Source organism: Rhincodon typus, chromosome 4 (assembly GCF_021869965.1).
Source record: "Rhincodon typus isolate 14 chromosome 4, sRhiTyp1.1, whole genome shotgun sequence".
Lineage (NCBI taxonomy): Eukaryota > Metazoa > Chordata > Chondrichthyes > Orectolobiformes > Rhincodontidae > Rhincodon > Rhincodon typus.
In genome coordinates, this window is record NC_063335.1 from 26,949,787 (window position 1) to 26,977,663 (window position 27,877).

Sequence of the window (27,877 nt, forward strand, 5' to 3'; positions counted from 1 at the left end):
TTATACCACATGGAGTAAATCAAACTGGCCAAAGGCTGCCATTTGAGATACTGGGGGCCACAGGAGGAAGGAGACATGGATTAGAGAATTATTATTGATTTATTAAAATATTTTCAATGAAAGCAAACTATAATACTCAAAGTCCTCTCTCTCTCTCCACTGCCTATGACACAAACTTTTTCACAAGAATCAAACTCCGTATCTTCACTTGACAACACTCCACAAGATGATTGCGATAATAATCTCAGCAGAGTTACACAGTGCATTGGTCATTATTTCTCAGGTCAAAACACAGAAAATGTAAGTGATAAAAATTATATTCTACAGTAACTTAGCAAAGAATTTTAAGCAATATAATAAATGATTACATGTTCTGCAAGAAGTAAACAAATTCAGTCACAAAGTAGATGGACAGTTTTACTTCAGATTTACTCTGCAATGAATGCAATTACAGTCATTCAGGCTGAAATCAAATTTTAGACAACGCATTAAAAATAAAACCTTGTCTCCTACATTAAAGTCAGAAATTTCATCTTTGTTCTGCAAGACATGTCACATCTTAATTAGTACTCAGCAGCATTTGCTAGCTGAGAGAAAGGTTATATTTTTCCAGCAAGGTTGACAGTGTCTAAAATAATAATTCGTACCAAGCAAACCTGAAGTTAAGTAGTAATCCTGGATATTCCATTCCAAAATACAGAACTGATTTATCATTTACAAGGAGGTTTTGGCAGCAGGATTAACTTGTGTGCTCAATGATGTGACGAAAAATATTTTTCCACTTTGAATACTCAGCAATGATCAATCCCAGGTCAGGTTTAGCACAGTTAAGGCACAATCAAAAGCTGCTTTAAAAAGTTTGTTTCTAATATTCAGTGTGCCTTATCCCAACCACACTTGTGGCTAGTCCTGAGACTGTCAATGTAATGCCAAATTATAGTTTGTACCCTGGATCATGAAATGGGTTACAGCCATCTAAACGTATATCATACAGGAAAAATAAACCAGAGAGATCACCTCGGAGTTCAATTCAGAAACAAAGAGGCAGACACTATGCCACCCAGTCCTCGTGAACTTTGCCTCAAAGACTGGTCATCTTCATGGGTTTAACATTGTAGGAAAACAAAGCTATTTGTAAATTATCCTAGACTTCCAGCTCATTGCCCGCACAAAAATGTTAGTTACACTTCAACCTAGATTCAGGACTGTATTTTCAAACAATTCAAGAGAAAAGTGATTGAAATCATTCATTTAGGAGTATTCCTTAATTTACACAAAGAAAATGCATTATAATAAGGCTCCACCAGTCATTAGCAATTTAGGAATGTTTAGAAGCTTAATGGTAACAGATCAAAAATGAAATTTTAATTTATATCCAAATTGTTTTACAAAACAAGCTTTTGAAATCAGCAATTCCCTATATAAAGAATGTTATACAATGAATGTCCCTTTAATAACAGTCACATAATTATCTATCATTACATCAGCTGTTTTGCCTTGCTAAGGCCTACTATAAGTTTTAAAAAAAACTTATTAAAATTTGGCAGCCCTCTGTGTATTTTATTAGAGTAAAAAAATAAAACATTTCTCCTCTTTGAAGCTCAACTGTAATTTATTTGCCTTTTTTTGAAAAAATGCTTATTGCAGTGGTCTCTTCACAGACTGCCTCAAACAAAATTAACCTGAGAACGTAGAGTTTGGCTTTGAAGCTATAAAACTGATTGAAAATAGGAGAAATAGATTAAATGGAGAAGAATACTGCAGGTCTAATTGCACAAATTAAGGCATAGAAAATTAATCTGTGTCAGCAGCCTGTCACTTATTTAAATCTAATAGCCTGACAAACCTATTTAGCTTTCAAAATGCATGTATTAATCACTTTCAATATTATTTTCCTTAAGTACCATTACCAACAATGAACAATAATAATTAGAGACTCTCATAGAATTCAAGAACATTTCTCAATTCATACATTTAAAATTAGAAATTAGGTGATGTGTTGCTGATTTGCAATATAATCAACCCTGTCATTGGAAAAATAACACTTCCTTCAGGCTGAATTCATTTCCAAAATATAACTCAACACACACCACAGGTGAAAACAAGCAAAATGTTAAAAATAAATTTTATTTTTCACATGGTGTCAACTGCCTGAATTCTAACTCTGCAGCTCACAGTTTTACATTATGCTCACAAAATTCTGATTTTCTTAATTTTTGTATTTAATTGGTATGTAACATTGGCCACAGCCTGCCAGAACAGTTGCTGGCACTTGCAGCGAGCAGATCAGTGAATTAGGGGCTGCACCCTGCAATGTCTGTAGATGTGTCCCATGCAAGTGCTGTTCCTCAAAGAGAGCCAGGTTCACTGCATCACCCAAACTAGTTCTTTTTGCCCCACACACCCCCCTCCCCCAAGTTGTAGCAGAAGCTTTGTTTTTGACACCTTAGCGCACACAAGTTTCTTACCAGCAGAGAGATCCTCAACTGCAGCCCTCTATTCTCAAAGATTCCACACTGTGTCCCCCTGAATTGGTACCATTTCTTAAAAAAAAAAACAGGGGAATGTGATTCTCTGTAGAATCACAACAGAGATGTCAAGCTTGAGAAACTACATTACAGGTTAGGAAATTGGAATCCTTGCCATAATGTGGTTTCTCAAGGCTAGTAGCTCTATACCAAATCACTCAACACCTTGAAGTTGTTTCACCTCCACTGTTTCATTCGAGCTGCTGAGGGGCAATAATATACTAAAAGAAAAGTCAAAAATAAAGCGTCCATTCAAGCAATCATGTCCTTGTTATTGAACAGGGAAATTATTTGAATAAAATGTCACCTCCCCACCCTCAGCTTTCCCTTCCCTTTAGTTTTATTGGCTTTCCAATGCACAGCATTACACAAGTACTCTGAAGTAACTGTTGTTTGCTGCAGCATGTTAGTAACATTTGAAGTGTTTTTTTAAAAAAAAAATGTGGAAACGAATCATGAAATTGACAACTTATGTACCAACATAGTCTAACTTTCAAGAAGATTTTACTTTTCTTGCACGTGGAGAGTCTCTGTCTTCAAAACTGATGGTCCCATTTACTCCATTAGCTGCAAAACAGGAAAACCTGTCAGTATTGCTTTTATTCCCCAACTCAGTCGAGGCCATAGTTGCAATGAGATACTTACAAATTTCAAAGAGTTACAATTCTGGCCTATAACCATCCTGAACAATGCGGAATACAGACAGAAAACTGGATCCAATATAGTAAAATAGTAGTAGTAAAATACAGGTTAAACCACACAGGACAAGACTGTTGCTTTCAGAGATAAAAACTAGTTGTAACTAATGAAGCCAATGTAAATGAAAAGTAGTCAAAGCACATAACATGCAATTTACTCTCCAGCTGAAGTTATATTATTGTTTACAAATAATTCAAATAAAAAAACTGTAACACTTCAGAAATAACACGGTATTATTCTCAGTAAAGCTTTAGCCAGCATCAAGCACCTTTGAGTGGGGGACAGTTACTCATAAAAGTAAAAAGATCCGGTGTCAATATAGGAAGAACATAATAGGCACACAGCGTAAACATAAGGCAAATTAGAGGCTACAAAATATTCAGGAATAGTGCAAATCTGAAATTAACACTGAAATGCAGCAAACATGAGGATTGCCAGTACTTGAGAAATAATAGATAAAGAAAGATTTCACCTTGAAATATTCATCAATATTTTTCCTTTCACTCATCTACCAATTTACACCACTTTCTATTTTGACCACAGTATGACACTGTTGTAACATATTACAGAAAAGAATATTCAAAAGATTGAACATTATTTCAAATGATTTGCATTACTGCAATATGGCATCATATCATTTCTTCAAACAAATAAACTAACCTTTATTTTCTCCTTTCTTGGCAGCTTTGTTCTTTGTATTGGTAGCTTTCTTTTTTACAGCCTGAATTTGTGCGTGTTCTTTCCACCTCTTGAGTTGAAAGTTAATGAATTTCCACATCATATATGCTTGTGTCAGGCAAATAGCAGCTAGGGCACTTACTCTGAAATTGATAAGAGAATCATATTTGTGGTTAAATTTCTTCTGTTTCAATTTTATAGCTGCATATTTACTGTTTATTAAAAGCAAGTCTGTCTTATGTAAATGTGCCTTAGTTTACTCAATTTTACAATTATTTGGGTCACAGATTGTAAAATATTTCTCCAATTTTCTTCCGTTCTGCCTATAATATTGCTGTTCCTAGTGCAGCACAGTTCGACAGGCAAGCCTGCAGTACTTACCTCTTCATGTCTGAGCCTATGCATAAACATCATTGTTGTTCCCAATTTCACATGATAGAGTCAGAGATATATAGAATGCAAACAGATCCTTCGGTCCAACTTGTCCATGCCGACCAGATATATTAAATGAAGCTAGTCCCATTTGCCAGCATTTGGCCCATTCTCCTCTAAACCCCTCCTATTCATATACCTATCCAGATGCCTTTTAAATGTTGTCATTGTACCAGTCTCCACCACTTCCTCTGGCAGCTTATTCCATACACGCTCTAGCCTCTGCATGAAAAAGTTGCCCCCGAGTCCCTTTTAAATATCTTTCCCCTCTCATCTTAAACCTGTGTCCTCTAATTTTGGCCTCCCCTACCATAGGGTAAAATAGACAAGGTCTTTTTCCTACCCATGCCTCTCATGATTTTATAATCCTCTATAAGGTCACCTCTCAGCCTCTGATGCTCCAGGGAAAATAGCCCCAGTCTATTCATCCTATCCCTATAGCTCAAACCCTCCAACCCTGGTGACATCCTTTTAAATCTTTCTTGAACTCTTTGAAGTTTCACAACATCCTTCCTATAGCAGGGAGGCCAGAATTGAATGCAGTATTCCAATAGGGGCCTAACCAATGACCTGTACAACTGCAACATCACCTCCCAACTCCTACACTCAATGCACTGACCAGTAAAGGCAAGTATACCAAATGTCTTCTTCAATATCCTGTCTACCTGTGACTCCACTTTCAAGGAACTCTGAAGCTGCACCCCAAGGTCTCTGTTCAGCAACACTCCCCAGGACTCAATCATTAAATGTACAAGTCCTGCCCTACATTGCCTTTCCAAAATGCAGCACCTCACACTTATCTAAATTAAGCCCCATCTGCCACCACTTGGCCCACTGGCCCATCTGAGCAAGATACCATTTTACTCTGAGCTAACTTTCCTCACTGTCCACTACACCTGCAAATTTACTAACCAAATCTCCTATGTTCACATCCAAATCATTTATATAAATGACAAAAAAAGTGGACCCAGCACCAATCCTTGTGGCACACCACTGGTCACAGGCCTCCAGTCTGAAAAGCAACCGTTCACCACCACCCTTTATATATAGATATCATAGAATCCCTACAGTGTGGAAACAGGCCATTCAGCCTAACAAGTCCACACCGCCCCTCCAAAGAGCATCCCACCCAGACCCATTTATCTTCTACCTTCGAGCCACTTCTGTATTCAAATAGCTAATTCTCCCTCTATTCCATATGATTTAACCTAGTTCACCAGTCTACCATCAGGAACCTTGTTGAACATCTTACTGAAGTCCATATAGATCATGTCTACTGCTCTGTCCTCATCAATCCTCTTTGAAGAAGTAAGAAAAAACCCAATCAAGTTCACATATACACATTAAATAACAGTTAGACATAATAACTCTGGCCAATTTTCACCTGATTTAGTTCAGAGCCACCTAAGTCAATTGTATCTCAAACTGATTGTCAGTTAACTTGGTGTAACTGATCTTGGGTTTTTTTTGAAAGAAAAATTGAATAACAGTGTTGGCGATAAGGAGATCATTTATTGTTCATTCCCAATTATTTGAAGTGGTGAGCACGTTCCTGAACCACTGCAATCCTTGTGATATAGGTATACCTACAGTGCCGTTTCAAAGGGATTTACAAGACTTGCCCCAGTGACAATGGCAACATGTTTCCAAGCCCAGATGATTCCTTGGCTTAAAACTATACCACTTGGCACTATTACCAATGGGACATTGAGCAATGCAGAGCTAAAAATATTTCTAAACCAAACCAGACAGGTAGTTTTGTGGTACTGTCAACTGAGAAGCATGCTTAGGCTCTTGATTCCTCACAATTTAAATAAGGACATAATTCAATAGGAATGATGGCAAACACATCCATCAACTGGGAACTGTAGAGGAGGGAACTGGGAAAACTAAGTATTTCAATTCTCATCCACCCTTCTCCTATCTCTCAAACGCAGATGCTATATAATAGTTCCTATTGAGGCTGAATATCTACATTGAAAATGGCTAGTGATTGGCTAAATTTAGTTCACTGGACATTGAAAGGGCTGGGAACAACTTTACAAATTCAGCTAATAGCGTAAGTTTCTAGTGCAGCTCTGGCCTTGCACTAGTGGTTAAATTCATTGGAGTAAAGCTAGACATTTAGAGTGAAAGAATGGGGAGTTACAGAAGATAATAAGGAAATAGTGGACAAAATGAACCAAAACTTTCCGTTTGTGTTCATTACAGAAGATACAAAAAGCATTGCCTTAATAGTTGTAAATCAGAAGGAAAGGAGGAACTTGTAGTTCTAATTACCAGGAAAGTGGTACTGAGCAGAATGATGGAACTGCAGGATAACAAATCCTTGGATCCTGACAGACTCTTTGGCGTCTTTAAAAGGGATGACTAATGAGGTACCAGATGTTGGGTGTCCATTTTTGAATATGATCTAAATTCTGATAGGTTTCAATCAGACCAAAAAACAACAAATACAATTCTTCTACTCAGGAAGGGGAGTCCGGTCAGTCGCCCGTTCTCTCCTGACCAAAAGCTCAAGGAAACCATACTTTTCAGCACCAATAAGACATTTACCTTACAGCCAAGATGTTAAAGTTTCCAGCAGTTAAATCCAGACTTTGATTTTGAGCTCCAGCAAGGCCAAATCCAAATGTGAGAACAGAAAGGGAGAGGGTAAGCAGTCGTGCCACGACAAACAAGAAAGCCCAAAGAGTAAATCTAGGATTAAAATGGATAAAATTAATAAGATAGTAAGTACAATATCACCTTAACATTCAATTTTTCTTGTAAGAAAGAATTGCATCTTATTAGCCTTCTGGATTGGGTGTGATATTAATATTTTGTGACTCATGTACTAGAACACCTCTATCCCTCTGCACCTTCGAATTCTACGCTCATTCTCAGTTTAAGAAATGCTCTGCATCAACATTACCTCTAATGTACCTGGCCACTGAGGTGCCCTGTGCACTGACTGAGGTCTGTACAGCAGCAAAAAGAAAATTACAGAAAATGCTATTCTGCTTTTTCACTCTTTCTGCCAAAAAGAACAACCTCACATTTATCTCATATTACACGCCATCAACTAGATTTTTGCCCACTCATTCAACCCATGTATATCCATCTTCAACCTCCTTAAATGTTCTTTACAACATATTTTTCTATCTTGGTGTTATCTACAAATTTAGCTACCATGCCTTCACTGCCCTCTAAGTTATTGTTGTAAACTGTACAGTGTTGAGACCTCAGTACACATTCCAAGATTCCACTTGTCACATTCTGCCAATCTGCCAGCTGGCCAGCCAATTCTGTATCCACGCTAGTATGTTAGCTTATATACCCTATTCTTTCTCGCAATAATTTTTGATGCGGCACCTTACCAATTATCTTCCGGAAATCAGAGCACAGATTCCCCTTTATCCACGGCATACGTTACTCCTTCAAAGAACTCCAATCAATTGGTTAAATATTATTTCACATTCATAAAACTATGCTAACACTTCCCAACTACGTTGACTTTTTCTAAGTATACACCTATAATCTCTTTCCTTATCGATTCAAATAACCTTCTCATAATAGACGTTAACCTAACTGGCCCTGGCCTGTCATGTCCTGCCACCCTCCCTTCTTGAATAGGAGGATTATTTTGTTACTTTCCAGTCCAATAGAACCTTTCCTGAATCTAGTTAAATTTGCAAAATTAGCAACACACATCTAATACCTCATTATTCATCACTTTTAAGACCCTAGAATGAAGTCCATTTGGACCTGGAGGCTTGTCAGCTCGCAGTTCCATCAGTTTATTTAATACTGCTTCTCATGTGATCATATTTTAATTAAGTTCGCTCTCTCTTCCATGTCCTACTTTATAACTATTACTGGAATTTTTTTCATATGCTCTATAGCGAAGTCACAAGCAAAATATTTATTTGTTTCATTCGCCATTTCTGAACCATCTAATTGTTTTCTATTTCCACAGGACCAACCCGGTCTTTAATTACTCTTTAAAAAAGCAGTAGAAAGTCTTGCTGTCGGTCTTCACATTCAAGTTCCTGCCTCCTGATTAAACTTTTAGTCATTTGCTGCCATTACATTCTGGCCAAATCATCTGAACTGCCATGCACTTTCTTGCAAACTAAATGCTTTTTACTCAAGTTTGATGTTTGTCCTAACTCCTGGGTTTTAATTATCTGCCACTATTCCAGTCAGAGTTTTCCTTATGCTACAAACAGGCTTATTCTGGGTATTCTGAAATATCACCTTAAATGCCTGCAACTGCATTCCGTAGCCTAGTGGATCAGTACACTTCAGCTACCTCAGCTTTCCATTCCCACATTGTTGTCTTTATTAGGTTTAAAATAGTCTTAGATCCACTCTTCTCCCTTTTAACCTAGTTATAAATTTGAATCATATTGTGGTTGTTATCTAGGACTCCCACTGTGTACAAACAGCAATCCATTCAGGGTACTGTTTGAATTTATGAAATCAATAATTGTATGGCATTCAAAAATTAATATCAACCTCATCTATCAACAATAATTCATAAAGGCTAAAGTGATGATCAGTATGATAAAGGAAAAAAAACCATGTCAACTTACATTTTATATCATTTCCTGTAACTCAGGCAGTTGCCTGGGCAGTGAATACCTACCAGTAAAGATTAAGTAAGGGCATCCGACATTCAGTTCTGTCCAAATATGATTTACCACCTCTCACAAACATATTACAATTAGGCGTTCAAGAGAGTGCATACAAATCATCTGCAGATAGCATGTGATCCTAATTGCCAAAATAGGTATTAAGTAGCAAGCCTATTAATTTTTTCTTCAAGTTTTCATCTTCTATAGTCAATTAATTTTATAATCTAATATTGCTCCTGTCCTCTTTCACTGGACTGTTCTAACAATGTTTGAAGCTGAATCACAACCATGCCCTTGGCTTTGGACTTAGCTTACCAAATATCCTGGTGTTATTGATTAGGTGGCAAAATAGAAGCTAAAGCACTGCAAAAAGAATTGATGTCTCAAAAAACTCATCCCAAATTGTTTTGAGCCATAATTTTAGTGTACCACATAGATGAGAACAATTTGAATTGACGTTTACTGATGTTGATGTTGTAAATGACCTCATTGTCTCTATACCAAGAGGAAAAAAAAGGATCATCCAGGATTTGTGTTCTGGACTTCTGTCCGGTCGAGCCTGTGGCAAAATTCAGTTGTTGCCTATTAGAGACTGACATGTATGTCTTTTAAGTGGTGACTGAGTTAGGTATAACTGTATTACTTGCAAAATCCAATACTTTTGCCACCACTCTTGAATGGCCATTTTGATAAAATAGCTGAGATGTGACAATGCTTTTGGAACTGTATTTCAATGTAAGTAACCATATTGAGGGAGAAATTAAGAGTAAAGGAAGACCTAAGATTAGTGTTCAGGAGTATTAGTGAAGATGCCAGAAATTTTTCACAACCTAATTAATTTTCAAACAAAGCTTCAGTAAGTAATGGGCCAACTCTGTATATTAACTTTTGATCCAAGGGACAGAGCTTCAAGATTTTCACTTTGAATATTTGGATAATATTGAATAATTTACATATTTGCTGGACCTATCCATTAATCAGCCACTTAGGCAACTGGAAATGCAAGCTGTACTCACCCCCTTTCATTCTTTTCATTACTGAAGTAAAACAGACGAGAAACATGAAACAAAAGTTCCACAAAATAATGCAGCACCAGAAGTACTAGGCCAAAACGGTTCAGGCTAGAAAGAAAATGGTAAAATCATTCACTAAAATCTGTGTTACATTCGTAAGTAATGGCATCTATAGGTTTTGCTGAGACATTATTCACAGCAAAGGCTAAGATGATCAACATTTTGAAGAACCCGATTCTCAGTTCTAAATGCAGTATATATGGTACTAGTGTGTTCCATCTGTAGATTACTAAAGTGTCTGCACAGTACAGTGAATTCATAATTTCAGTAGTTGTGCAATGCAAGACATGAAGGTTTTTGAAAAAGAATACAAATGCATAATATTCAACTGCTACACTTAACATCATAGATAAGGGGATTGTTTGCAACATGTTTGACTACTCTCTACATTGGGAAATAAAAAATAAATAAAACTAGGTAACATAATCACAACAATTTTAAAAAAAAAAAAAAAAACAAACTTACTTTAACAGATAAGCTCCAGCAATGTGGAAAACATACAAACTGGTATACACAAGCTGCCGGGGAATATCTTCCTGAAAACAAAACAAAGGTAATTAAAAATTTATAATTTGTATATAAACAAAATAATTTTTCTGAAATGTAATCTATCACTACAAAGCACTGTTTCAGCAATACATTTAATCAACAATTTGCAATAAATTTACATCTCTGGATTTAATACATTAGTATGCCACCCATTTAGCTCTTTTAAATATCAGTGACAACCTGCAAACACAGCTAGTTAAGTCCAACTCAAAATATTCACAAAGAAACCGATCTGTTCTTTGAGGGAGCAAGGATCTGCAGAAAGTGTCTTAAAAGGCTTTCCTCTCTTATTAGAAGCAGTAAAAGCTGCTTCTACTCAATTTCTTTTCTTCTGAAGTTTTACTGAGGGATGGTTCCATAAGTGCTAGCTGTGCTCTCATACCTCTCAAGTGACCATTGTCAACATGGAATTTAATGTTTCCTCTGCAAGTGGGCTGATAGGCTGGATGGTTGTAAGGTACAGGGAAGAAAGGTGCAGGTTGGAGGCCGCACTGCTTGCCTGTCTGCTCAATTAAACCTACAGCAGGTGGTGCAGAGGACAGATTTCCTGCCCAGACACCAAGTGTTTATTTAAGGGCCTCTTTCCACCACTGCTGATATTCAATAATTACAGACAGCAATCACACCATATGGGGGTACTAGGTAAACCCTGGTGGGCGTCCCTTCTTCTGTGGCATCCTGTGTCAGACAGAGGACCCATAGCAACAAGGAAGGAATCAGTGGGAAGACAGAGCCACTTCCCTCACAATCAGCCCTCTTCCTATCCTTGCCTGGGCTATCCTAACTGGCTCTGGGGAAACAATTCTCCACTTGTAGGCCTCCTGAAGTATGTGCATTGGCCAGTGCTCCTGGTGGCACTGCCAGAACTGAAGAACGTCCAATCTGATTGGTTGACATCTCTGTCGCTGCTGTTGGAACCAGGAACTGGAAATGTTGTTAGCCAATGGTTAGGAGGTTACATGCACTTTGACGGATTCTGGTCCCCTCCCTAGCCCAGAGACTCAAAGACAAGCTTTATCTGCAAACAGCACAGAAGTGACAGACTGGCAACTTAAACCAGATGCTGCGTGTCTACGAAACTACATCCAGTCCTGATGAAGGGTTTCGGCCCAAAATGTTGACTTCCCTGCTCCTTGGATGCTGTCTGACCTGCTGTGCTTTTCCAGCTCCACATTTATTGACTACGTCAAGTAGTAGTCTTACTATACAAAAACAAAAACAAAGTTGCTTGAGAAGCTCAGCAGGTCTGGCAGCATCTGTAAAGGGAAAAACAGAGATAAAGTTTCGGGTCCTGTGACCCATCCTCAGAACGCATTAGTCTTGCTATCTCAGTTAGAAGGGAGTTTGTTTCTATAATGTAGGTCCAGAGGTAATGTTATAATGGCCCATTGGCCATGGATCTTTGTTAGCCATTACTGTGTTTAGGAAATTAGGTTTACAACTTTTCTGCCACCATGTTTGCCACAAGTAACTTTTTACTGGGACAGCAAAATCACTCGAAAAACAAAAGTGCTAATGCTCACCTTCCGGGTTTTCTGGAAATAAAGTTCAGGCAAAGCATGAAACCAATAAGCCAACTGCGCAATGTAGAAAAACTTCACCTGAAATCTAGAGAATAAAATCTATTTTAAATATCGAGAACTGCCAATTTAATAAAAAGAACATGCTGTATAGTTCCATGAAACGATAAAAAAAATACAGAACAAAAACATACAAACAGTTCAACACGCAAAAAAGAAACATTATTTGAGAATATTAACATTAATACAAGTAAAACACAAAGTTCAAGTATCCTAGGGATTCTACATTATCCATTACCATCAAATAATACCTTTATACTAAACCTGAACTAAGTTTTGGCGGAAAGCAAAATATAATAATTTTGTTCATTTTGATAAGACATAACTTCTCTTTCTTACACTCATTTGAACTGGGATTGCTCGGAGATATGCCAACAATGACCGGCCAAATACATAATACCACATTTTCCCGCTTACATTCTTACTACTGGTTAGCAAAATGTAATACTTTGGACAGTCATCTTCCTTCTAAAATTTTCTTTAAGGTTTTGAGTTTCTGAAATTATGACAATTGTTGTTCCATTTTAATGCTCGTACAAAGTTAAATATACAGAAAACGCAAATAAAAATTATGCTTGCAGCAATAATCTCATACAAACCACCTGTGCCCAGTAAGTTTATCATGATATCCAGAATGGAATTTGCTTTGGTCCCTCAACTTCCTTATCCATTTTTCTGAAGGATGTGCAACTCTCATCTAACATGCAAGAGACAATTACTTAATGTGATTGTCCGGTCAGCGAGTGACAATATGACACTTGATTGTAGGAAACTTTAAGCCAGTGTGAGCTGTTGACCACAACAGGTTAGGAGATCAGAGTTTGTTACTTTGGAAAAGGCCAGACCATTGAACAGATATAATTAAGGACATTCAAATATTTATGGATGGTTGCACATGCTGCTTTCAGGCAGCACAAAGGGCATGCATGAGTAAAGAGGTACTCTATATCATCTTGTTTACAGAAAAAAGAGCCACCTCAAAGATGTCAATTCTGAAAGTTCAGGAAATCTTTTCAGCTGGAAGTTCCGGGTGATTCAGGACTCAGACAGATGTAGGCTTCGGCTGACTATGTACAGGTTTCCCCCACTGATGGGAGAAGTCTTCTCGACTGCTGCTCCATTGCTACACTTGCCCCACCACCCGGCTCACTCCAGTTGCTGCACTGACCAGGTAGGAGCCCTTCCGAAAGCTATGTCTGAGGGCTGCAGCTGCTGTTGCTCCTACTTGCCCCCAGGCCCAGCTTCCGTCTGTCCCTTTTCCTCAGCCAGTGGAAAACAGAGCAAGTTCCCAGGCAACCTCAAAGTGGCCCTCTGTGCAATTTTCACTCCAAAGAACTGGAACACTTTGTTCTTTTAAGTTCATCCATGGGATATTGCAAATGCTTGCCAGGCCAGCATTTTATTGCCCTTGAGAAAAAAAAATCAAGAAATAAGTGCTAGCCTAGCCAATTGTGTCCACATCCCATGAATGAATAAAAAGAAATGGCTCCACTGTAACAGTTGAGAGCAACTAACTCAACACAGGTCATAAACCAAACAGCTGGTTTGGGCTTTTGGCCCAAAACTATCATCACAATCCTACAGAGATGTACGATGGCCTAATAATACTAAAAGGTATTAAGATGTAGGAGCAGAATTAGGCCATTCAGTTCACTGACTGTGCCATTCAATGAGATCACTGCCGACCTGATAATTCCCGCCTTTTCTGTATAATTACTGATTCCCTTGCTGAATCTAAGTTTGTCTATCTCAGCCTTGAATACACTTAATGACCCAGCCTCTACAGTCCTCTGCGGTATATAACCTATTTATTAATTGAAACTTTTTATTACAATTCATTCTTCAATGTCCGCATTGCTGGCTAAGCCAGCATTTGTTGTCCATCTCTAATTGCCCTAAGGGAGTGGTGGTGAGCTACCTTCTTAAATTGTTCCAGCCAGTCTGGTGTAAGTACACCCACAGTGTTGTTAGGAAAGAAGTTCCAGGATTTTGCTGCAATAATAGTGAAGGAACAGTGATAACTTACAAAGATATGTTGCATGGAGTTTAGAAGGATGAGAGGTCATCTTAGTGTACCATACAAAACCTTGAGGGAACAGAACAGGGTGCATAGCTAGACAGTGTTTCCTCTTGGCAGACCAAAGGACATAGTTTAACAGCAAGAGGTCTCACATTTAAGACAGAGATGAGGAGAACCATTTTCTCTCAAAGCATTGTTACATGGCAGAATTCTCTTTCCCTGGTAGTGGTGGAGTCACACTCTTCAGAATTCATTCAAAGCTGAGATGTTTAGATGTTTAGAGAGGCAAAGGAGTCAGGGGTAAACAGGTACAGATGTAAAAATGGAGATGAGACCAAAACCAGATCAGTCACAATCATGCAGAGTGCTTGAGCAGGTTCAAAGGGCCAAGCGGCCCACTCCTAAATCCTACATTCCTATATAGTTCCAGCTTAGAATAATGAGTGACCTGGAGGGGACCTGCAGGTTGGTTGTTCCCAATACTGACTGCCCTTGTTCTTCTGGGTGTTAGAGGTTATGGGTTTGGAAGGGATTGTTGAAGAAATGTTGCTGCAGCATTTGTGCATGGCACATACCACGTGGATGCAAGTGGCGTTGCAGTGAAGCTTTTAAGTCGGATGGTGTGACAACCAAGAGGCTTTGTCCTGGATAGTGTTGAGCCTAGGGACATAAGAGCTAGGAGCAGGATTAGACCATTTGGCCCCTCGAGCCTGCTAAGTCATTCAATAACATCACAGCTGAGCAGGTTATAGTCTCAACCCCTTTCCTGTCTGCTACCGGTCAGAATCTTTTGTGAATAAGGGAGTCGAGAGCTATATAATTCTGCACTGAGGTAACACAGCCTTCTAGAGTGGTGATGGAGCTACATTATTTTGGGAAAAGAACAGTATTCCATCACTGTCCTGACTTCTGCCTTAAAAAGGTGCTGGACAGGCTTTGGGGAGTCAGAACGGTAGTTGCTTGCAGCAGAATTCCCAGTCTCTCGGGCTATTCTTGTAACAACAGCATTTATATGGCTGTTCCAAGGTTTCCTCCAGGATGTTGATAGTGAAACTTCAAAGTTTGGCTCTCTAAATGGGTAAATAAAGAAAAGCTGTAACTCAGCTACACAAAACAGAAGGTCTCTGGTCTGAATTATCTTGTCCCAGTTGAAGTGACAGCGAAGTTGTTCAGTTACTGAAAAAGGAAAGACATTCAAGCTTCCCTAATTGCCACTGAGTGTTTCCTATTTAAACGAAAGGGGTATCTGTGGATCAGAGATAAACATGGAATCCAGCTTGGCTGTAATGCTGAGTCACAGAGCTGTTATGGTTCAGAAAGAGGCAATTTGCTCTGTTGTGCCTGCACTGGCTCTCAGAACATTTTAAGTCAGTGCCAGGCTACTAACTTTGCCCAAAACCCTGCATTGTTTCTACTTAAATAATCATTCAAAGCCCTTTCGAAAGCCTCGATTGGACCTGCCTTCACCACACTTTCAAGGGAGTTACAGCCTCACTACTCACTGCATGAGAAAAAGTATTTTCTCATATCATCTTCGTTTCTTTTACAAAACACTTTAAAACTGTACCCCCAGTTCTCAATTCTTGTATGAGCGGGAACAGTTTCTTCCTATCTAATCCATTCAGACTCATGATTTGAAAACCATCAATTCTCCTCTTGGCCTTTTCCTCTCTAAGGAAAACAGTTCCAAATTCTCCAAGTTTTCCTCATAATGGAAGTGTCTCATCCCTGGAATACTCTCGTAAACTTTTTCTGTACTCTCTCCAGTATATTCACATTCTTCCAGTGCGCCCAGACTGTACACAATACTCCAGCTGAGGTCCAACTAGTGCCTTCCATAAAACCATAACTTCCCTGCTCTTGTATTTATTCTATTCTTAACAGCTCCTGACCTGTCTGGTCACCTTTATACACCCAGGTGTCTCAGTTGCTGCAAAACTCTTTAGAATACTACCCTACAATTTATACAGTCTTTCTATGTTCTTTGTACATGTATCACATCTCACCTCACTACACTGAACTTCACCTGCCAACACCACCAGCCTGTTAATTTTGTTTTGAAGTTCTACACCATCTCCCTCACAATTTACAATGCCTCTAAGTTTTTATGTTGCCCATGAACTTTGAAATCGTCCCCTGCATGCCAATAGTCTCTATCAAAGGTTATACATAAACAACTATTACATAAACCTGGGGAACCAAAGGTAAATTTGAATCTCTGCACTCAATAACAAACAGCACTCCAGTTGGCAGCATTAAAACTGTATCATAGCTTCAATTCTCCAAGCCATACACCCCTCAGCATAGTTTTGTATGTGCACAATCATTGACTTATCACAGTGTGTCAGCAATGCTTCAGAAACAGGAAGAGATACAGTTTAATTAAAAAAAACAAAAATAAACCACTTCAATGAGACCAACGTAGTACTGATGTTTTCTAACTTGTGCACCCTTCATTTGTAGGGTTTAATAAAGTACTCACGGCATCAATGTGTGGGGATAGCTTTCCCATAAATGAGTAGGATTTGATGCATAATTTTCCTATAAGAGAAAGTGATTGCTTAGTCCAGTGTAGGAATTAATTCTGTTTAGTAAAACTAATAACCACACAAAATAACTGCTATACATACCGAAGCTAGAATAAATGCTCCCCAGACAAAAGAAGCCAAGTAAAAGGCGCTGAGTTGCCCAGATTCATTGAATTTGCTGTGCTTTGTTTTTGAAAAATGCATTCGCCTGTTGATTTTCTGAAATGGAAGTTCATGGTCATTTTACATCTGTAAAAAATGCATCACTTCAGAGATTTGAAAAAAATATAATTATACTCACATCAAGCACATACTCTTGCAAGATGGCATGCAGAATGATAGCAACCAATGTGTAAAAGAAAACTGTAGCCAAGTCCTTAAAGCCATAATGGTAAAGAATAAATTGACCCATCTTTTCACCTAAGAAATTAAACACAGAATTCATGATTTATTATACTCAAGACTCAAATTTATATGAAAAACAAAGTACAATTAGGTCCAACCTTGATGACTGTTTCTAGGAATATACAAATTCTGCAAAGAAAGAGGAAGTTTACAGGCTTTTTTAAAGAGAGATGAGTTGCAAAACCGTGTTTTAAAATTATCACTATTGAAATAGCATACCATGCAAATTCATGAATGGACCTAGGGTCATAACTTGTGGCCCTGAAAACTTGCGTCTAAAACTTGTTAATTCACAAGTGCTGTTCACCAATAACAGGATGCCACTGTCATGCTAAAAACAGGTGCTGACTATCAAACACATGAATATGTGGCATATGAATTTCAGTGCTAGTATGATGTCAGGTATGTTGGCTGTATGTCCTAATGACTGGCAGATTGTATCAAACAACATGTCTCTTCAACCATTCTCATTAGGTAAGCTACTGACTATACCCAACCAGACAATACTTGCAAAATTCACAACAGGGTCCAACATTAGATGTGATTCTGTGATCGCACAAAATTTGCTAGAGAATCCTGTGTATGCTACAAATTATACTGACAGCCATTTTAAGATTGCCAGTCAGGCCCTCAGAGCACTTCCACATACTGGCAGCTACATTTACTAATATATTGGGGCCTGTTCTTTGCAGTCAGAAAGAACATATTGTACTTGTTTCAACATAATTGATTGAGTTTTTTTTAAAAAGAGGGTGGCAAAGATTGATGAAGGCAGAGTGGTAAACATTATCTAAATGGACTTAAGCAAAGCGTTCCAACAAGGTACGCATGGTAGGCTGGTTAGTAAGGTGAAATCACGGGGGATCCGGGAGATCTAGCCAGTTGGACACAAAATTATCTTGAAGGTAGGAGACAGAGGGTGGCGTAGAGGGTTGCTTTTCGGATTGAAGGCCTGTGATCAGTGGTATGCCACAAGGATTGACGCCTGGTCCGCTGTTTTTCCAAATCATTTTTATAAGTGATGAACAGGCCATATAGCCCTTTGAGCTTGTTTTATCATTTGATAAAATCACAGCTGATCCAACTGTGACCTGAACTCTCTTTTTCTGACTACCCATTATACCCCTGTGATCCTCTTGTTCATCAAATATCTATCTAACTCAGCCACAAAGTATTCAGTTATTGAATCTGTTATATGGAAGTAGAATTCCACTGCCAAATACCTTCAGAGAAGAAAATTCTCATCTTCCTTTGAAACAGGAGACCCTTTAATTCTAATCCATGTCCTTTATTTCTCATCTCTCCCACAGGCAAACTTTCTTTTAACATCCACACTGTCAAGTCCAAATTTCAATAAGGTCACTTCTCATTCTTCTAAACACCAACGGATATAGGTAAAGACCTGTCCAACTGTTCCTCAAAAGGCAACCCCTTCATCTCGAATCAATTGCACCAGAGCAAATTTTAGATAGGTGAACTGCAAGCTAATTTGCATGAATTAAAAAGAAGAAATTTGTAGATTAAACTGTAGAGCAAGAAAGGGGTTACAAAAAAAAAAAATTGTAAAAGTCCAGGGTCAGAATATTCAATTAAGCATAAACAACTAGAAGTTTTAAGATGCATGATTATGGTTAAGGTTAAGTTAGAAACCAATTAAAAATGAAAAATGTGCACAAGGATAAAAATTATAAAATGAGAAACAAAAGAGAAATGAGAAAAATAATGAAGTGTAGAATAATGAAAGCTAATACAACTCGATTCTGATTTTTCAATCTTCCATTGTGAAATCTCTCCATTAATATTACACTCACAATAAACAAACATTAATCTATAAAATAATTAACTGCAGTATTGTAGAGACATCAAACCTAGATATACACCTATTAGTACTGTGCAACAATTAACTTTTTTCCCCACTTTGGAACTTTATTTCAATTAAAAAATGTCAAATTAAGCTGATTTAATTCACGGTCTAGAAAATATGCCTCACCTTCAGATGACTTACCACCCCGTTTAAAAGTTAGAGAAGGGTTATGTTACATTCATAACATTTAAAAAGCAACTCAATGAATAAGTGGATCTTAGTTGAAGTAGATAGCAGGAACTGCAGATGCTGGAGTCAGAGACAACACAGCAGGTCAGGCAGCAGAGGAGCAGGAAAGTTGGCATTTTGGGTCAGGATTTCTGAAGAATGCTGCAGATCTCCAAGAGGTATGCACGCCTTCAATATTGGCCTTTCCAGCATTCTCAATTTTAATCGCTCCACCATTAATGACTATACCTTTAGCTGTTAATGCCCTAAGCGCAGGAATTTTCTGCCAAAGTCTTTCCACCTGTTTACCTTACTTCCTTCCTTTAAGCTGATCTTTAAAACCTACCTCTGCTCTGATGTTTCCTTTGTAACCATTGTCAAATTTTACGAAGTGCTTTGAAGCATTTTACTAAATTAAAGGTAGAATATAAAATATGAAAATATATTTTACACAGTATAAGAAAATGGCGACAAAACATACCTGTTTCAGGCAATGTGACATTGTATTGAAGAGTGACAAAAGAAACAGCTATCTTAGCAGTCACCTGCAAAACAGTGAAGTTAAAATATTAGCTCAGCTATCTTCAATAACAATTATACTTTAACAAAATTAGAAAAAAAAACTAACCCAAACTTCAACCACCAAATAGATGGTAAAATGCAACAACTGACTTCTCTTTTAATGATAATGAGCCAATTCCAAGAAAATGTGCACAAAGTAGGTTCAGGGGCTGATGTGCTACTCTAACTTCTATTTTAACCTTTCCCTTCAGAAATTCTAATCAACAATGTGGTAGTCAAATTATTTACCTGCCACGAAGTACAATGGCTGCAAAATGTTATTCTTTAAGCAATTTACATGTATGGCTAAGAATAAACAAAATTAAATTTTGGTCAGACTTAGACAGTGCTGGAAGGAAGCATGTTAAAAATTGCTCATCATGATCTGATCAGGGTAGCACTTGATGTGTTTTTTTAAGATCTAAGAAGGAAGAGAATCATCCACAAATCTCTCACTGATCTCTATCTGCCCATATGCATGCTTTGGCAAGTGATGAGGTCAGAATTGGATACCATAGTCAACTGCTGATCTGCACTGTTTAAACTGAGGTTAGTTATTGGTCACTGAGTCGAGAAACAACTCCACAAGGATGTGTGGAACCAAATCCAACATCTTCAAGAAAACAGGGGAAAGGCTTGTCAGGAACAAACCATAGACTTGTTAAAGCCCAAAACGCATCCAGTGATTAAAACAAACACTAAAAAACTATAAAGTATTCTTTCTTTTTGCAATAACTGATATTGGAGTTATTAATGCTGAAGGAACAACAATTTGTAATTATACAGCACTGTGAATATAGAAAGATATCACTAGGTGGTTCTAGTGGAATAGTTGAAAAAAGTAATGCCATACAATGAGAGCCGTAACTGAAAACCTGGGCAAACAGTGGGGATCTTGAAAGAAAAAAAGTGAGGAACAGAAAGACAGACATTAAGGGGGGGAATTACAAACTATGACACCCAGTTTATCAATGACACTGGGTAAAGATAACATTAGATAAAAGGTTACTCAGAAAGGATTGGAGGTAGTGGAAAGTGTGTGGTAGTGACAGAGATGATGGACTGGAAAGCATTACAGAGATAGGAGAGATAGTTCACGATGGGATTTAAACATAGTGAGAATTTTAAATTCGAGGCATTGACATGACCTAATCTAGGTTAAAATGCACAGGGTGAATCAAGAGGAATTTGATACGGTCCAGAAGAATTTGGACAGCAAAATTTAGGTTGTTCTGAGGCTTTCAGAGGGTTGAAGCCAGCCAGAAGATTAGAACTATTGATTGTGGAATACAGAAAGCAATGATAAGGATTTCAGTATCAGCAAGGCTGGAAAAAGGACAGGGGTTGTTAATTTTAATGAACTAGATAGGGAAAGAAGATGCAATGGATAGAATATTGAATTGAAAGTTCAGTTCAGAGCCTTGCAACCCCAAACTTTTCAGCTGACAACCCTACAAGGAGTAACAACCTATTGTTTGGGAAGCTCTTCAATAGATCCTCAGGGAACTCCACAGCAAGACGTTAGAGGCAGGATAAGAGATCATTAACTGGAGATGACCTGTCTTCCACTGAAAATCAAGAGTAGAACCGAGTTGGGTATTTCCGCTAAAATGGACATCGGAAAAGTGATCTCAAAACAGGGTAGTGTGGTCAAATTTATCAAATGTTCAAGGTATCAAGAAGCGATAACATATCATAGTTATTGAGGTTGGCATTTGTGACTTGAGGGGGCTGATTAAATGCTGAGGTGGGGCAGAATACTGAGTTGAAGCAATTTGGATGTACAATACAGGAGACATGGCATTGAAAGTGACATTATGTTCAAGGGAGTTGGAGGTAAAAGGGATGAAATGGGAAATAATTTGCAGAGACAGAAGAATGAGTGGTATTCTTTTCAAAAAGGAGGTGCCAAGTTTCTAAGATATGGGAAGTGAATAAATTTCAGTGAGAATGATGGTTATTCAGTGCAATTTTTAATGTAGATCATGGATTATGGCATTCTGAATGATTTTTAGTTCATAAATAAGTAGATGTGGTAGAAGTGCACTGGTCAGCAACGACAACTACCAAAACACCCAATGGAAGATTATGAAGTTAGAGTTACTACTTGCATCTGTAGTAAAAATGTTCCAGGGTGAAAACAAGGGACCTAGTGGGTATGGTATGTTGCCTCCCGAGTGCAATGGTCAGGGATGTCTCTGGTTGAGCCTACAGGATTCTTAAGGGGGAAGGTGAGCAGCCAGAAGTCGTGGTACACATTGGTACCAATGACATAGCTAGGAAAAGGGATGAGGACCTGAAAAGTGAATGTAGGGAATTAATGTTGGAAGCTAAAAGCCAAGATGAGCAGAGTAGTAATCTCAGGATTACTACCGGTGCCACGGGCTAGTGGGGCTAGGAATAGAGAGCAAGTGCAGCTGAACATGTGGCTACAGAGCTGGTGTAGGAGGCAGGGCTTCAGGTTTGTGGATCATTGGGATACCTTCAGGGTAAGGTGGGACCTGTACAGGAAGGACAGGTTGCACCTGAACTGGAGGGGCACCAATATCCTGGGCAGAAGTTCGCTAGAGCTCTTTGGGAGGGCTTAACTAGTTTGGCAGGGGGACGGGAACCAGAGCTACGGATCAGAGGATGGGATAGCTGGTGTACAGGCAGATAGAGCATGCAGAGAGTATGTGAGGAAGGACAGACAGTTGATAGGGCAAAGCTGCAGTCAGTGCGACGGGTTGAAGTGTGTCTATTTTAACACAAGAAGTGTCAGGAATAAGGGTGACAAACTTAGAGCATGGATCAGTACTTGGAGCTACAATGTTTTGGCCATTATGAAGACTTGGATAACACAGGGGCAGGAATGGTTGTTCGATGTTCCGGGGTTTAGATGTTTCAAAAGAAATAGGGAGGGGGGTAAAAGAGGTGGGGGAGTGGCATTGCTAACCAGAGATGGTATCACAGCTGCAGAAAGGGGGGTCGTGAGGAGGGTTTGTCTATTGATTCAGTATGGGTGGAAGTCAGAAACAGGAAAGGAACAGTCACTTTATTGGGAGTTTTCTATAGACCCACCAATAGCAACAGAGACATTGAGGAACAGATTGGGAGGCAGATTTTGGAAAGGTGCAGAAGTAATAGGGTTGTTGTCATGGGTGACTTCAACTTCCCTCATATGGACTGAAACCTCCTAAATGCAAATAGTTTGGATGGAGCAGATTTTGTCAGGTGTGTCCAGGAAGAATTTCTCACTCAATATGTCGATAGGCCAACTAGAGGGAGGCCATATTGGATTTGGTGCTTGGCAACGAACCAGGTCAGGTGTCAGATCTCTTGGTGGGAGAGCATTTCGGTGATAGTGATTACAATTCCCTGACTTTTACTACAGTCATGGAGAGGGATAGGAACAGACGGTATGGGAAAGTATTTAATTGGAGGAGGGGGAATTACAATGCTATTAGGCAAGAACTGCGGAGCATAAATTGGGAACGGATGTTCTCAGGAAAATGCACAACAGAAATGTGGACGTTGTTTAGGGAACACTTGCTACTAGTACCGGATAGGTCTGTCCCACTGAGGCAAGGAAGGGATGGTAAGGTGAAGGAATCTTGGATGAGAAGACATGTGGAACATCTAGTCAAGAGGAAGAAGGAAGCAAGGATCGGACAGAACTTAGGAGAGCTAAAAGGGGGTATGAAAAAGCCTTGGTGGGTAGGATTAAGGAAAACCCCAAGGCGTTCTATACTTTTGTGAGGAACAAGAGGATGGCCAGAGTGAGGGTAGGGCTAATCAGGGATATTGGAGTGAACTTGTGCGCAAAGTCAAGGTAGGGGAGGTCATTAATGAATACTTTGCTTCAGTATTCACCAGTAAGAGGGACCTTGATGTTTGTGAGGACAGCATGAAACAGGCTGATATGCTCAAACAAGTTGATGTGAGGAAGGAGGATGTGCTAGAAATTTTGAAAAACACGAGGATAGATAAGTCCCCTGGGCCTGACGAGATATGCCCAAGGTTAATATGGAAAGCGAGGGAAGAGATTGCTACGCCTTTGGCAATGATCTTTGCGTCCTCATTGTCCACTGGTGTAGTACCAGATGAAAGGAGGGTGGCAAATGTTATTCCCTTGTTCAAGAAAGGGAATAGGGATAATCCAGGGAATTACAGACCAGTCAGTCTTACTTCTGTGGTGGGCAAATTATTGGAGAGGATTCTGAGAGATAGTATTAATGATTATTTGGAAAAGCACAGTTTGATTAGAAACAGTCAGCATGGCTTTGAGAGGGGCAGGTCATGCCTCACAAGCTTTATTAAATTCTTTGAGGATGTGACAAAACACATTGATGAAGGCAGAGCAGTGGATGTGGTGTATATGGATTTTGGCAAGGCATTTGATAAGGTTTCTCATGGTAGGCTCGTTCAGAAAGTAAGGAGGCATGGGATTCAGGGAAATTTGGCTGTCTGGATACAGAATTGGCTCTCCAATAGAAGACAGAGGGTGGAGGTAGATGGAAAGTATTCAGCCTGGAGCTTGGTGACCAGTAATCGGTAACCAGGGATCTGTTCTGGGACCTCTGCTCTTTGTGATCTTTATAAATGACTTGGACAAGAAGTGGAAGGGTGGTTAGTAAGTTTGCTGATGACACAAGGGTTGGAGGAGTTGTGGATAGTGTGGACGGCTGTTGTAAGTTGCAGCGGGACATTGACAGAATACAGAGCTGGGCAAGGAAGTGGAGGATGGAATTCAACCCAGAAATGTATGCAGTGATTAACTTTGGAAGGTCAAATTTGAATGCAAAATACAGGGTTAATGGCAGGATTCTTGGCAGCATGGAGGAACAGAGGGATCTTGGGGTCCACGTCCATAGATCCCTCAAAGTTGTGACCCAAGTTGATAGGGTTGTTAAGAAGGTGTATAGTGTGTTGGCTTTCATTGGCAGGGGACTAAGTTTAAGAGCTGCGAGGTTGTGCTACAGCTCTACAAAGCCCTGGTTAGATCACACTTGGAATATTGTGTTTAGTTCTGGTTGCCTCATTATAGGAAGAACGTGGAAGCTTTAGAGAGGGTGCAGAGGAGATTTACCAGGATGCTGCCTGGACTGGAGATCAGGTCTTATGAGGAAAGGTTGAGGGAGCTAGGGCTTTTCTCATTGGAGCGAAGAAGGATGAGAGGCGACTTGATAGAAGTGCACAAGATGATGACAGACATAGATAGAGTGGATAGCCAGAGACTTTTTCCCAGGGCGAAAATGGCCATTACGAGGGGGCATAATTTTAAGGTGATTGGAGGAAGGTATAGGGGAGATGTCAGAGGTAGGTTCTTTACACAGAGGGTGGTGGGTGCGTGGAATGTGCTGCCGGCAGTGGTAGTGGAGTCAGCCACATTAGGGACATTTAAGCGACTCTTGGATCGACACCTGGATGATAGTAAAATGTAGGGAATGCCGGGTAGTTTGATCTCAGAGTAGGGTAATAGGTTGGCACAACATTGTGGGCCGAAGCATCTGTACTGTGCTGTACTGTTCTATGTTTGTTTAAGAGATTTACCAGGATGTTGCCAGCTATGGAAGATGTGAATTATAAAGAAAGACTGGATAGGCTGGAACTTTTTTCATTGGAGTGTAGGAGGTTGAGAGGCAACTTGATAGAAGTTTACAAAATAATGAGAGGTATAAATAAAGTTAATGGTAGTTGTCTTTCCCCTAGGATGGGGGATTTCAAGATTACGGGGCACATTCTTAAGGTGAGAGGAGAGAGATTTAAAAAAGACGAGGCAATTTTTTTTTTTTTTTTTTAAACACACAAGGTTGTTTGCACGTGGAATGAACTTCCTGAGGAAGTGATGAATGCGGGTATACAATATTTAAAAGACATTTAGATAAATACATAAATAAGAAAGGTTTGGAGAGATATGGGTCAGGAGTAGGCAGGTGGAAGGAGTTTAGTTTGGGAATATATTCGGCATGGACTCGTTGCACCAAAGGATCTGTTTCCATACTCTACAACTCTAAATTGCTGGGAAAGAACTCAGCAGATCTGGCAGCATCTGTGGAGAAATATCGGATAGTGTTTCAGGTCCAGTGACCCTTCTTCATAACTGAACAATGGACTGAGTTTTTCCAGAAATTCCTGTTTTTGTTTCTGATTTCCAGCATCCACAGTTCTTTTGATTTCTTAAATTTACTGTTCCATGGCTGCTGTTGTCAGTATCAGAGGACAATCATATAAACTTCCACACCAAAAGCTTTGGGAAGTGTCAGCAGCACAAGGACGAACAATGCACTAACGATGTCAGATTGAATCTGGTGGAGGAAGCGGAGCTCCAGTTCAAACAATAAAAGAAAGGTTCCAAGATTGACAATGGACTTGGAGCTCAAGCCAGACAGATGTCAGTAAAAGGCTGAAAAGATGGCTCTGGGGTTTCTGGTATTAAACTAGTAAAGACCTCAACAGTGATCAACAAATTCTACTAGAAAAAGAAAAAAAGTAACAACAAAACTATGAAAGAAACTCCATTAAAGCTTTGAATGGGGAAACTGAAAAAGTACTGAACTTTAAATTGAGATGGAATATAAACATAATGCAAGTCATTACTGAAAAATTTTCATAGTCTGTTATGGGTTTTCATGTCAAGAATTAAATGTAGTCTTCAGGTGAAGCAGCTTAGAAGGGCAGAGAATAATTAAACCAAGGTACACAAATACAATTTAGCTCACTACTTTAAAACAAAAATTGCTGCTCTTACTTGCAAAAATATATGTCCTTATGGCTAAATTTATAACAGAGAAATTGCCTATGTCAACATTTAAAGTTAACCTATACCCGTTGTGCCAATATTGGTATTATAGGCATCCTTCAGGAAGAATATAATCATCGTGGGGTAATTCAGGATTGCAAGATTCTCATTTTAACCTTAAATATATAAAATTAAGAGTTCTGACCTATAGCAGGTATTTCTCAAGGAATTTGTGGAACAGATGGGAAAGTGGACATGAAGCCAAAGGTCAGCCATGTTTTACTGAATGGCAAAGCAGATTGGAAGGGATAAATGGTATACAACTGCTCCTATATTTCATGTTTTTATATCAAGTGACGTAAGATACGCAAGTTTTCCCCTGCATTTCTTTCCACACAAATCAAATTTCCTATAGTAACTAGGCCATTTTGGGTAGATAACAGTAATACCTTTGGCAAGCGTCCAGGCAAACTTTGCTAAGTAGAACAGACAGAAACACAAAGTTATGGCAAACACAAGGGCACGATAATTTAGTATTTCAATGAAATCAGTTTTGAATCTCAAACTAAGTATTTACTCTTTTACTCAGTTCTGAAGTTATATTTGACTCAAAACGTTAACTTTCTCTCTCCACGGCTACTGCCAGATCTGCTGAGTTCCTTCAGCACTTGTCTAATAAAAACAAATTTAATAAATTTTTCCTGGGTTTAAAAGTAAGTGCAGAAAGTGAACGAATTCAGATAATCTACAAAGTGACTTTAGAAACGACAGGTGAACATAAAGCAGAAGGAGAGGTAGGAAACGATATCACACAGAATTGGACACGTCAACCCAAACTAGTCATGATCAAGAGTGAACCCCCCTCCCCCGAAGGGACGCTCACGCGCGCACTACCCTCTGGGTGTTGTAGTCCACAGTCTCGCCGCCACCAGTCTGTGATAGCATAAAAGGACTACAACTCCCAGAGCGGCCGGCCGCAGCGGCCCGGTATCATCCGAGCGGCTCCGAGCCCCGATAAAGAGGACGGTCCGGCTCGTCTGAAATATGGTTAGCCGGGGCAGACCGCCACGCATTCCCGGACCCGGACCCGGACCATCGTGCAGACCGTTGCTCATCACCCACCCTGACCTTGACTCAGACCCTGCTCATCACCGGCCCGGCCCCGGGCTCAGACTCAGGTCCCCGCTCACCTCGAACATTAGCCCGAGCAAGAAGACCATGGCGACACAGGACACAATGTCGGCGTGGTTCTGGATGACAAACTCATGGCTGAACACCGGCGGTGTCTTGCTTTTCTTGCGCAGCCCCATGGTGGTAGTGGCTCCAGGCTTCAGAGACACACGGCAAAGCCGCCCCGAGCCGGCACCACGTCGACAGGAGCTGGACTCCTAGTTAACCCCACCCCCTGGCTCAGCTCGGCCCGAACTGGTCTCCCAGTACAGCGCCCCTTAA

At 39.5% G+C, this 27,877-nt stretch overlaps 2 protein-coding genes across 2 annotated transcripts in view; one reads left to right on the top strand and one right to left on the bottom strand.

Moving 5' to 3' along the window:
• Positions 1–27,877, top strand: part of ncoa2 (nuclear receptor coactivator 2) — a 243,177-nt gene that overhangs the window by 108,288 nt on the left and 107,012 nt on the right. The gene's annotated exons all lie outside the window — the stretch shown is intronic.
• Positions 81–27,850, bottom strand: LOC109911528 (translocating chain-associated membrane protein 1). Its single transcript, XM_020510852.2, has 11 exons — positions 27,616–27,850; positions 19,625–19,688; positions 17,008–17,126; positions 16,809–16,925; positions 16,661–16,719; positions 12,102–12,186; positions 10,495–10,565; positions 9,973–10,077; positions 6,894–7,037; positions 3,888–4,048; positions 81–3,095 (listed from the first exon to the last, which is right to left on the bottom strand). The coding sequence occupies exons 1-11, from the start codon at positions 27,733–27,735 to the stop codon at positions 3,022–3,024; spliced, it is 1,119 nt and encodes a 372-aa protein (XP_020366441.1). The 5' UTR covers positions 27,736–27,850; the 3' UTR covers positions 81–3,021.

Excerpts from the sequence above, each read along its gene's own strand:
- LOC109911528 (XM_020510852.2), bottom strand. The coding sequence starts at position 27,735 with ATGGGGCTGCGCAAGAAAAGCAAGACACCGCCGGTGTTCAGCCATGAG. Across the intron at positions 7,038-9,972 it reads AATGAAAAGAATGAAAGGGG|ATTTACTCTTTGGGCTTTCT; the intron begins GTGAGTACAGCT and ends TTTTAATCCTAG. Across the intron at positions 3,096-3,887 it reads CAAGAAAGGAGAAAATAAAG|CTAATGGAGTAAATGGGACC; the intron begins GTTAGTTTATTT and ends CCTGTTTTGCAG.